Source organism: Hippocampus comes, unplaced genomic scaffold, assembly GCF_001891065.2.
Source record: "Hippocampus comes isolate QL1 unplaced genomic scaffold, H_comes_QL1_v1.1 scaffold44, whole genome shotgun sequence".
Taxonomy (NCBI): Eukaryota; Metazoa; Chordata; class Actinopteri; order Syngnathiformes; family Syngnathidae; genus Hippocampus; species Hippocampus comes.
In genome coordinates this window covers 2,541,196-2,552,938 of record NW_017805546.1, presented here as the reverse complement: position 1 = coordinate 2,552,938, position 11,743 = coordinate 2,541,196, and the positions used below count along the sequence as shown (strand labels likewise).

Genomic DNA, 11,743 nt, shown 5'->3' with positions numbered 1-11,743 from the left:
AAAGCGCATGAATCAAATCACTCATCTAATCTCTCAAAGTGACCCAGGTCCCCATCACAGCGGGGGTGGAGAGAGTTCTGCTTTTGGTTCGGCTATGGGCGGGGGCCAAAAAAAAAAAAAAAAAGTGGGCTAGTCCACCTCGTGGCTTCTTCACCGACGCCTGCATGATAATCCCAATCTGTGGCCATTAGTGCGCGCAGAGACCGAGCGAGTGCAGGAGGAGGGAGGAGCACCCGGGCACAGATGAGCGCACAAGGAAAAGAACGAGCGAGAGCAGGAGAGAGCTTTTAAGGGATTTGCCGCTGATTTGTAGAATCTCACTGCTGTGATATTGCACTTTTTCTGCCCCCCCCCTCACCTCCCTCAACTCCTGCCCCACACTTTTTCCTCGACTCTGCCATGATACCCGAGCCTAAAGGCTGAGGAGTCATTTGGGGTTTGCTGGATCACAATTAGACGTTTTTCGGTCTTGTCACTTTGGGCGAGTGAGATGATCAAGGATTTATTTTGGGTGTGCACAGGAGAGCCTTGCCTCTGAAATAGAGTCCCACTTTGAAGCGAATATGGGTACGAGCACGTGCGAGGGATAAAATCTACCCTGGTCCAGAAGGTGGTGAAGAATGGGCAGGTGAGTGGCGCGCCCCCCCCCCCACCCCCACTTCCTCTCTCTGCTCTGCATATATGCTGCAAAGGTGTCACATGAGTGTTTGACTGCTCTGTTGCATTCAGCCAAGTGGATCGGTTGTTTTATGAAACACATCACGCCGGGGTGCAAACTGCATTTGATGCCGCTGAAAACGTTCGTGTGCCCCTCAACTAGAAATACAATTTGAAAAAGTGCCGTCAGCTTACTTTTGGACCTCGGGTCTGCACTGCAGAAATGTTTCAATCGATTTGTTGTGTTTTGTAAAATGTAAAATGTTGACCACGATGCGCTCTTAGACAAGCGTCCTGCATTGTATACTTGCTGGATGCAAGCTGCACATTTTCTGGTCTGACAGATATCGTGAAAATTCTGCTTCTGGGCTCCATATCCGTGTTCATAAAGCATGTTCTGCACTGATTTCACGCATTCAATGACAGTGAAATTAGACGAACTGATAAAGTCGCATGTTGCCAGCGCGCTGAGCTGCTGTCAAACTCACCTGTGAGTTTCGTTCTGTACATGAAAAAGAGTCAGAGCCTCATTTCAAAATATGCCTTCCCAATGTATTGTATTCAATGTGAGATATGTTGAAATATACAATGTTTGCTATGATTGTGGTGTAAAACTGCAGTCGGTATTTGTCAGAAAAGACAACGAAATTAAACATGTTTAGTCCATGATTTACCTCTCTGGCAGTGTCGATGGAGATAAAAACAGAAAAAAAAAATGATGTTGCTGCTTGATCAAGTTTTGGATCTCAGCAGACTGCATCAGTGAAACTAGTCAAGTGTCCGGGGAATCTGTTTACATCAACAGTATAAGGAAATAATGAGCCATCCGGCAGATGCGATGAAATTGATCAGGTCACACGTTGGAAAAGTGCAACAACAAAAAAAAAAAGGGGAGCACGTGGCGCTGGTGAGATGATGGCTGGGCCTTCAAGTCTCTCTGTGTGTGTGACTGACCCCCGCAGGTGTCAAAGGTAGAAGGGGAGGTGCGGCGCTGCAAGTCCCTCTGCCGGCCAGCATCATGACATCGGAAGCCCTCTCATCCCATCACGGCAGCTGGCTCGGGAAATGGTCCCGAGTGCTATGGATGCTGTCGCTGGGCACCCTTCCGGGTTTGCGGGCCCAACGGGGCACCCAGCCCCAATCTCTCAAAATCGAGGGGGACATCACCCTCGGGGGGCTGTTCCCCGTCCACTCCCGAGGCCCAGTGGGGGTGCCCTGCGGAGACATCAAAAGGGAAAAGGGAATCCACCGTTTGGAAGCCATGCTGTACGCCCTGGACCAGATCAACGGCGACCCGGATCTGCTGCCCAACATCACGCTGGGAGCCCGAATACTCGACACCTGCTCCAGAGACACCTACGCCTTGGAGCAATCGCTCACTTTTGTCCAAGCCCTCATTCAAAAGGACACGTCGGACGTGCGCTGCTCCAACGGGGAGCCTCCCATCATCCCCAAACCGGAGAGGGTGGTGGGCGTCATCGGGGCCTCCGGCAGCTCCGTGTCCATCATGGTGGCCAACGTGCTTCGCCTCTTCTCGGTAAGCCTTCTTAGATACAAACGCCAGTACAGAAGATCGACGACCTGCTCATCGCGACGTTGGGACACCGAGTCTAAATTCCACATGATGTCATATGTTGTCATTGGATCGCCGCCGCGCTAAGGCTGCAAATCTCCAAATACCTCAAAGGTGAAAAAAACGGAGCATTTCAAAGCAGCCACGGCTGAGAGGCATAAAAGAGTAAAGTATATTTCGACTCCTTGCCGGGGGGGGCCACTTGCATTCTTTATGAGCAGGTTGCTCCCCGGGAGCCGAGGAGCAGCAGCTTGCATAGCGGGCAGATGTTAACTACAGAATTATAGATCCCAACCTCCACTAAGCCCCTCTCAGCAGCTCAGGACCCTGGGCTGAAAATAGAGCATCGGGCCAGAGGATGACATTGCTTCCAGGATAACAGCAACTTGTGGCCTCGCCGCAGAGGAGCAGATTTAGCTAAATGCCGTCTTTCTGCCGACTGTCCATATGCGCTGCACTCTGGACCACACATGCTTCTCGGCTCGCATACACGATGCTGTCCGCTGAACATCTGCTCTCACACAGAGGGGAGGCCGGGACCCGTCTCATCCGATACGCACTGCTCACATTCAACCATCATTGTTGGTGTCGTACGTCAGAGTGACATCGCGAGGTCTTCGAAAAGAGCCGTACGATGCTTTGATTTTCTTTGACAAATTAAAACTGTTTCTAGGAGCTGGGAAGAAATGGACATTTGAATTGCTCGCCTTCCATAAAGTGTGCAGTTAAACAACCGAGCCCATCTTTTGTTAGCTGTCCGAAAAATGTGACTGCAAGCTCGCTGTTTTGAATTTCACCCCACTGTGGTGTAACAGTGTGGCTCATTTACATAGCCCCCTCCCCACTCCCCATTACCTACTCCCCCCGACGCAAACGAATGACTGCGGCGTCATTGGAAAGAGGCAACGCCATGTGAGAGACAAAGGGTAAGAGAGCTGCGGTGTTACTACAGATTAGCCTTCGTTCAAATTGTTCGCTGCTTTAGCTTTGACTAACCAGCGTATGCTGGAATGTTGGTCACCGGATTTCATTCATAAATATGACGCCGGCATGGAACAGTGCCTCTGAATCATTGTAGAAATCAATTTAATGAACAGATTATAACCATGACCATTTGAAAAATATTTTGAGAGCACTTTGAGAACACCATTGCTGTGTGGTGGTGGTGTTTCATACACAAACACACCAGCGGGGGTCCAAACTCACTGATAGGATGGAATGGAATCGGAGTCCATATTGTTGTTGGGCCAAAGTGCCACCGTGCTTGAAGAATATTTCATTTGGAAGACCGGCCCATGTGGAAGCGATTGGATTCAAGTCGACTTGAGCGCAATGGGGTGAAACGCAAAGCAGCAAACTGCACTCCAGAATTAAATATATTGTATGGCTTACATGTGAGAAATGCGAACCTTTTTTTTTCCCCGTCCCTCTGCGCTTCACGTAATTTGACTAAAACCCCTCTAATCCTTCCAGATAATCTGTGAAATGGTTCTCCCTCCGCTCTCTCTTCTTCTCCCTTCTCTAGCCCTTGTGTCTACCTTTCTCTCTTTCTCTCTGCCGAGGGTGCGCCGTTAAGCTCGGCATTAGCTGGGTCGCCCGTGAAACGATCCACATAAACGATGTCATCAAAGACGTCATACACCTCTGAATTAATCTTCTCGTCTATTTTCCTCTTCAAACAAATACTTTGACGGCTGTGTTTCTGACCATTTGTAGTTCACCGCGATGCCACAGAGCCACGGCAAACCGGGCCCGATCACACGGCAACGTTGTCTCCTCTCTGAGAATGACTGAGAGACCGACACTGTCATCGGCAGTCCACTTTTGGGATGTTGATCCGCTGCGGCGCGTCAGATCTCTGCATAAACGTCACACGCGTCAATTGATGGACCGGATACTTTGATGTCATCCTGAGTTAACCGGCAAAAATCCTCAAAGGCATCCAAAATATTTTACGGGTTGAAGAGTAGCTCGTTTTCACGAGGAAGGGGCACCCACTCAAACCAAGATCATTTCTTCAAGACAGCGACAAAGTGGTGTAAAATATGCATCGAGAGAAGAAGAGTGGTTCTAAAATGGAACCGTGGGGTATCCCTTTGAAAACGAGGTTATCAGCCCCTCATTTATCTCCTGTTTTTCATGGCCATTAATCAATTTGTGGTGTGGTTTCAGATCCCCCAAATCAGCTACGCCTCCACTGCGCCGGAGCTGAGCGACAATAGTCGATACGAGTTCTTTTCCCGTGTGGTACCTCCTGATTCTTACCAGGCCCAGGCCATGGTGGACATCGTTAAAGCCATGGGCTGGAACTACGTCTCAACACTAGCGTCAGAAGGCAACTACGGAGAGAGCGGAGTTGATGCTTTCCTCCAAATATCCAGAGAAGCAGGTTTTTCTTTTATTTTTTCTTTTAAGTCTACACTACAGTCACATTGATATTAATTGAATACCCAGCACACAGGGTAAAGTTTCCAACTCTTCAGATGTTGTCAGGGTTCATGATGCCTGTCAACAGTCTCTGCGCCTCATCGCCGTACAGCTTGCCAAATTTTCTCCATCACAAAACCCCCATAGCCAATCAGGATGCAGAACGCAATGCACTGTTAAAAAAAAAAAAAAAACAAAAACAAAAAAACAGCACGAAAAAAACCTGTGAAACAGTGAAGCGGTGAAAGAGGAACTTACTTTCTGTGCGTAGTTTTATTTTTTATAGCCAGTTAGGTATTACATGATTCAGAGGCAGGCGAAAACCAAAAAGTGTGATTCTTACATGTTGTATGTGTGCGCCCCAGGGGGGCTGTGTATCGCACAAAAAAAAAAAACAGCACGAAAAAAACCTGTGAAACAGCGAAGCGGTGAAAGATGAACTTACTTTCTGTGCGTAGTTTTATTTTTTATAGCCAGTTAGGTATTACATGATTCAGAGGCAGGCGAAAACCAAAAAGTGTGATTCTTACATGTTGTATGTGTGCGCCCCAGGGGGGCTGTGTATCGCACAGTCCATAAAAATTCCTCGAGAGCCCAGACCTGGGGAGTTTGAAAAGATCATCAAGAGACTGATGGAGACGTCGAACGCTCGCGGCGTCATCATCTTTGCCAACGAGGACGACATCAAGTGAGTGGATGCCCGTTTTCGCAGCAAAAGACCGCGTGGATGTTAACGTGTCGGCAAAAACGGACCGTTTGCATTTTGAAGAAATGCTGTGAACGATACGGCGATTGCCAAAGATTCCTGCACAGTTCTTTTAAACTGAGCAATATATGTGAATACTTTTCATGCATCCTGCCCGCTCCCCTCTCTGTCCTTTAAACTGAGGAACGGCTTAGAAATTGATTGGACTCTGTTTCCTTCCAGGCGAGTGTTGCAAGCCGCTAAGAAGGCCAATCTGACCGGCCACTTTCTATTTGTTGGCTCCGACAGCTGGGGGGCCAAGAACTCCCCCATCCAAGACCAGGAGGAGGTGGCGGAGGGCGCCGTCACGATCTTGCCCAAAAGAGCCTCGATTGACGGTAGGTGCAATGGAGCAATTGAATATCGACTGGCGCTAAAACCCAATGGTGGAAATAGCATTCGGCATATTACGGTATCTCATGCCGTCTGACATTGAAGCAACAAAATTCACGCTGTTACCACAGACGCCTCCAAGTTCACATCGAGCGTCGTTTGTCATGTCATGAAACAAGCAATATCATGTTGTGAATTTTGCAAAAATGATTCAGGATTTGACCAGTACTTCACGTCAAGATCTCTGGAAAACAACAGGAGAAACATTTGGTTCGCCGAATTTTGGGAGGACGACTTCAAGTGCAAACTAACACGGCCTGGAATCAAATATGAGACCGACAGAAGAAAATGTACAGGTAAATTCGACAGTCCCGAAGATGCTGAAGAATCGAAATCTCCTTTTGCTCACGCGCCACGTCCGCGCTCCCCTAGGTGAGGAAAGAATCAGTCGAGACTCCCAGTACGAACAGGAGGGGAAGGTGCAGTTTGTGATCGACGCGGTGTACGCCATGGCGCACGCCTTACACAGCATGCACATGGACCTGTGTCCCGGCTCCATGGGCGTTTGCGACAAGATGGACCCCGTGGAGGGACGGATGCTGCTCCAATACATTCGCTCGGTCAATTTCAACGGTACGAGTTTAACTTTGACTTTTCTCCGACCCCTCTTCTGTGGTGCCGCTCATTAAAAAAAAGATTTGACTCTCCGCAAGGTTGGATTGAGGAACTTTAGGGGAGAGAAAAACAGTCAGACGACCTTGAGATTTGTCTGGTAATGAATCGAGCGGGAATGGAACACACTACGTCCTTCTGGCTGCCTCCACGTTCAGCGCTTTTCATTAAAAAAAAAAAAAAAAAAAAAATCACCGTTTTGCAGAAGGAAAAAGGTGTCGTGTTGAAAGCGTATTCACTGCTCCCTTCTTGGCGGGTGACCTTGACTTGTATGGAGGACTCTTCTGATTGTTCGCCTACAGGCGAGTGGAAGGAACATCCAATCGCGTTCGAGCACCAGAGCACAGTGTACTGAAAGGCCATTGAAGTGCAGGACAGCCTTCGCTAAAGCGCATCAGGCACTTAGCTTTCACACTATGGCGCAAGAGTGACATAAGCAAGCATTAGCTGGAGTCAGTCCAATGTGGCTGCTTTTTTTTTCGACATCTCAGTACTGTAGAGGTTATAAAGAGACTCTTTCCATCCAACAGGAAGCGCAGGAACGGGTGTGATGTTCAACGAGAATGGAGACGCACCCGGTCGATATGACATCTTCCAGTACCAGCTTTCCAATGTCAGTAACCCCGGCTATAAAGACATCGGCCAATGGACAAACCACCTCCGACTCAACGTAAATATTTGCTTTTATTCAGAGACACGACTGATTCGTGTTTGCCGGTTGGGCGCGCAGAGCAGACTCATCTCCATCAAGAATGAATAGTTGTAGTCTGGATCAGTACCAAAATGCAATCGATGACCACGCAGATATCGATTTCTTTGTTGTGCTACGAGGAATCGACGGTGATTTGTCCTCAGGACTTCACTGTGCCTCCGTGAATTACGGCAGGAAGTACAACAATGTGAGGAGTCGATCAGTAGGGCAATCGCGCTCTGTACATTTTGTTTATAAGCAAGGTCGCGGTGGCAGTTCGCTTCCCACGGTTCGTCGTGACAAAGGCCTTTCCACTATTTTGTGGGTAAAATCTGGTCGTTACGATGAAGTTAAAGGTGTTCGCTGTCAGCAAAATTAGCAAACGGGAAAATGAACTACGTGAAATCGGGACTTTGAAATGTGAACGTTATAGCGGTGAAAACGTCGTAAACGCGGTACGTTGAGACGAGGTTCGACTGGAGCTGTTTTTCTGCCGTATTCAGCCTCTCAAAGTCAGTGATGTCTTTCTGCCAAAACAAAATCATTGGCTTGTGTCTCTACTGGACAACCTCTGGTGTAGTTAACAGCGGCAAATTGAACATTTTGGTCTTGGACTTGTTGACTGGAAGTGCAGTTCCGAGCGCCCCACAAGGAGTGCGGTTAGAGCGCGACGGTACCGAGACTGTAACCGTACTTCTCTCCTAGCCGGAGGAGATGCAGTGGTCCGGCGGTGAGCGCAAGATCCCAGATTCCGTGTGCAGCTTCCCGTGCGAGCCCGGCGAGAGGAAGAAGATGGTGAAGGGCGTTCCCTGCTGCTGGCACTGTGAGCTCTGCGACGGCTACCAGTATCTCCTGGACGAGTTCAGCTGTGACATGTGCCCGTTCGACATGAGACCCCTGAGAAACCGTACCGGGTGCCGGCCCACGCCCATCATCAAGTTGGAGTGGAGTTCTCCCTGGGCCATCATCCCCGTCTTCCTGGCCATCCTGGGCATCCTGGCCACCACGGGCGTCATCGGCACTTTCGTCCGCTTCAACGACACGCCGATCGTCCGAGCCTCCGGCAGGGAGCTCAGCTACGTGCTGCTGACGGGCATCTTCCTCATTTACCTGATCACCTTCCTCATGATCGCCGAGCCCAGCGTGGCGGTTTGCGCCTTCCGCAGGCTGCTTCTGGGGCTCGGAATGTGCATCAGCTACGCCGCCATGCTGACCAAAACCAACCGGATCTACCGCATCTTTGAACAGGGCAAGAAATCGGTGACGCCTCCAAAGTTCATCAGTCCGACCTCTCAGCTCATCATCACCTTCATTCTGATCTCGGTGCAGGTAGATGCGGGCCACGTTGGCCGAGATCGGTAACATCTACTGTCGGGGGGACTCCAACTAATGACACCGCCGTCTCTCCAGGTACTCGGCGTGTTCATTTGGTTCGGCGTGGTGCCCCCTCACACCACCATCGACTACGAGGAGCAGAAGCCTCCCAATCCCGAGTTTGCCCGAGGGGTCCTCAAGTGCGACATGTCCGATCTGTCCCTCATCCTGTGTCTGAGCTACAGCATCGTTCTGATGATCACCTGCACGGTGTACGCCATCAAGAGCAGAGGAGTTCCCGAGACCTTCAATGAGGCCAAACCCATCGGCTTCACCATGTACACCACCTGCATCATCTGGCTGGCCTTTGTACCCATCTTCTTCGGCACCGCGCAATCTACTGAGAAGGTACTTACCAAGCGTTGTTGGTCAGTTCTGCTGAGATTCAAGCTGTCATGCTTCACGAGTCAAAGACAAGTAGAACAAATTACGGGGGCAGCAGAAGCAGACTACAAATCGAGTCGTGTGACCGTCTGAAAAGCTTCATGAAAAAAAACAAAAAAAACAAACGCTTCATGTCCGTGAAGCGGGATCAGTCGTCACTCAATTTCATTTGCACGTCTCGACTCAAGCCCACTTCAACCCCTGAAAATATTAAAACAATAACCCCAATACGGGTTGAGAGAAAGAAAAAGCTTAATGTCACTCTGTGTTCGAAAATTACCAAAATTGACCTGGACGTGGCCATTTCTGCCCACTGCACCTGCTGAACGTTCTTCATGAAGTGACCTCGGGCTTGTGGAGTGAGCGCCTCCGGAGAAGAAAAGGCGAAATATTCATCAAATCCCCAAACATTGGGGCAATCGCTCAAATATTTTCGGAATGCATCAGTGCAGATGTCCACCTTCATTTTGGGAGACGGCCAAGAATTGCGCGTCATCGCTTGCATACACTTAGCAAAGCACGCGTTCGAAAAAATGAGAAACTGCTTTTTTTTGATGCGTGCAAGTGACATGATGATGTGAGGATTGAACAAGATGGTTGGGCAATTTCAATTATGATCTGAGAAATGTACCAAAGCCCTTGCAAAAAAAAAAAAACAACAACAACAAAAACAAGTAACTTGAGCGAGTTCATCAGTTCATTTTCACACCCCAAAAAATGAAAATGACGGTACGTTGACTGATAAAAGTCTCCTTCTCGTCCTTATCCAAGATACAGCAGCAGTTGTGGTTGTGAGGAAAATCAACATGACAGCACGCACAAACAGAGGCCACGTGCCGCATCGTGAAATCCTTCAAACCGTCCTGCCCCCTCTTACTGAGAGGCGGCGTTTCTTTTACCTCGCGGGCCATTTCTCTTGTGGCAGAGGACACGACGACTGTTGCGAAAATATTTGACAAAAGCCGATATGCTTTGACTAATAGTTAGACGTATTAGAAACCAGCGAAGCCTCAACGATCGCAGCCTGCGGTGCTCTCAAAATCTTTTCACCTCCTCTACATGGGAATAAAGGGACACGTGAAAGGGAGGACAGAAAGAAAATAGGTCGGCTGAACTGAGAGATGGACACAAACCCTCTTGATTCACAAGGCATTCAATAAATCATCACTCAAAAAAGGTTCTAAATATAGACCTCGGTATGTCTCACGAAAATATGATTTATCCTCCCTACATGTTACGGGGTCATGCGCGGGCCCGGTCTTCCACTTGCTCTGTGTTCATCTACGGAGGCTACATTCACCATTTCCAAGGCAGTGCCATTGGCTTTGCCTGGGGCCTTGAGCGCATGAAGCCAAATCCAGACATCGCCACAGTTCCTTTCAGAGAGCGGGTTGGGGTGGGGGTGGGCTGTGTGTGCGTGTGTGTGTGTGTGTGTGTGTGTGTGTGTGTGTGTGTGTGTGTGTGTGTGTGTGTGTGTGTGGGGGGGGGGGGGGCTTTTTGGTGGGACCGCAAAGATACCTTATTTATGGCACATGTGTGTTGTTTTATTTATAAACGGTGCAGTTTGCTTGAATAAGGAGTTCATAATTCATTGGCATCAATCTCAGGGGAAGTCAAATTTCATGAATGGTGTTGGCTTTGTAAGAGCCACAGAGTTGATGTCATCAAATCCCACTAATTACCTTTCCGGAATACTCAACATACACGCATCAATCTCAGGGGAAGTCAAATTTCATGAATGGTGTTGGCTTTATAGAGCCACAGAGTTGATGTCGTCAAAGCCCACTAATTACCTTTCCGGAATACTCAACATACATGGGTCATAACCCTAACCCTAACCCTAACCCCTAACCCAAACGCTAATCCCTAAACCTAACCCCTAACCCTAACGCTAAGCCCTAACCTTAACCCTAACCCCCTAACCCTAACACGAACATTAACCCTAACCCTAAACCGAACCCCAAACCTATCCCCTACCTCCTAACCGCAAACCCTTAACTATGACCCCCTAACCCTAACCCCTAACCCAAACCCTAAACCCTAACCCCTAACCATAACTCTAAACTTAACCCTAACCCCAAACCCTGAACCGCTAACCCTAACCCCAAACCCAAACCTAGACCTAACCCTAACCCCCTAACCCAAACCCCCGAACCCTAACCCGAACCTGAACCGTCATCCTAACCCGAACCCTAAACCTAACACTGACCCTTAGGATAGGTTTGAGTTGAGCGTTAGGGTGAGGTTTGGGTTTTATCTCTCTCTCTCTCTCTCTCTAATTATTATGACCGCATGAGTGATTGTCCGTTCTTGTGTGCCATCTCGGGTGCACTGAATGAAGTATCCAGTCGCGCATGCACACATTTTTGATCTGCCTCCGTTCCTTTTGCAGATGTTTATCCAGACCACCACTCTGACAGTGTCCATGAGTCTGAGTGCCACAGTGTCGCTGGGTATGCTGTACATCCCCAAAGTCTACGTGATCATCTTCCATCCGGAGCAGAACGTACAGAAGCGAAAGCGTAGCTTCAAAGCCGTGGCGCAGGCAGCCACCGTTTCTACGCACCTGTCACAGAAATCTAACGACAAACAGAATGGCGAGTCGAAGATTGAGCCAGACAGATCACAGTAAAGGAGACTCAAATGAGACGATCATGACATCACAAGCGCCCTTACTGACACGATCAACGAAACGGACGACTAACAAGCGTTTAACTGGCCAGTGTTCTTCCCCTTCCTTTTTCGCGATGGCACCAACAATGTCCCTGGATTTCTGTCTTCGACATAACTCGTCTGGATTGAAGCACAAAAGGAGATTGAGGAGCTCACCTTGATAAAAATTATAAAAAGAAAAGAACACCTATTTTGTGCACTCATACAAGGACTT

General features: G+C 48.8%; 1 protein-coding gene across 2 annotated transcripts; it reads left to right on the top strand.

Moving 5' to 3' along the window:
- The first annotated feature begins 180 nt into the window (after positions 1-180).
- Positions 181-11,570, top strand: grm6b (glutamate receptor, metabotropic 6b). 2 transcript variants are annotated; one of them, XM_019879375.1, is made up of 11 exons: positions 181-628; positions 1,620-2,194; positions 4,403-4,619; positions 5,210-5,345; positions 5,586-5,740; positions 5,951-6,091; positions 6,168-6,368; positions 6,938-7,077; positions 7,804-8,427; positions 8,509-8,820; positions 11,249-11,570. In XM_019879375.1, the coding sequence occupies exons 2-11, from the start codon at positions 1,676-1,678 to the stop codon at positions 11,486-11,488; spliced, it is 2,685 nt and encodes an 894-aa protein (XP_019734934.1). In that variant the 5' UTR covers positions 181-628; positions 1,620-1,675; the 3' UTR covers positions 11,489-11,570. The 2 variants fall into 2 exon arrangements, with proteins under 2 accessions (XP_019734934.1, XP_019734935.1); XM_019879376.1 differs by lacking the exon at positions 181-628 and having other exon boundaries at positions 1,572-2,194.
- The last annotated feature ends 173 nt before the right edge of the window (positions 11,571-11,743 follow it).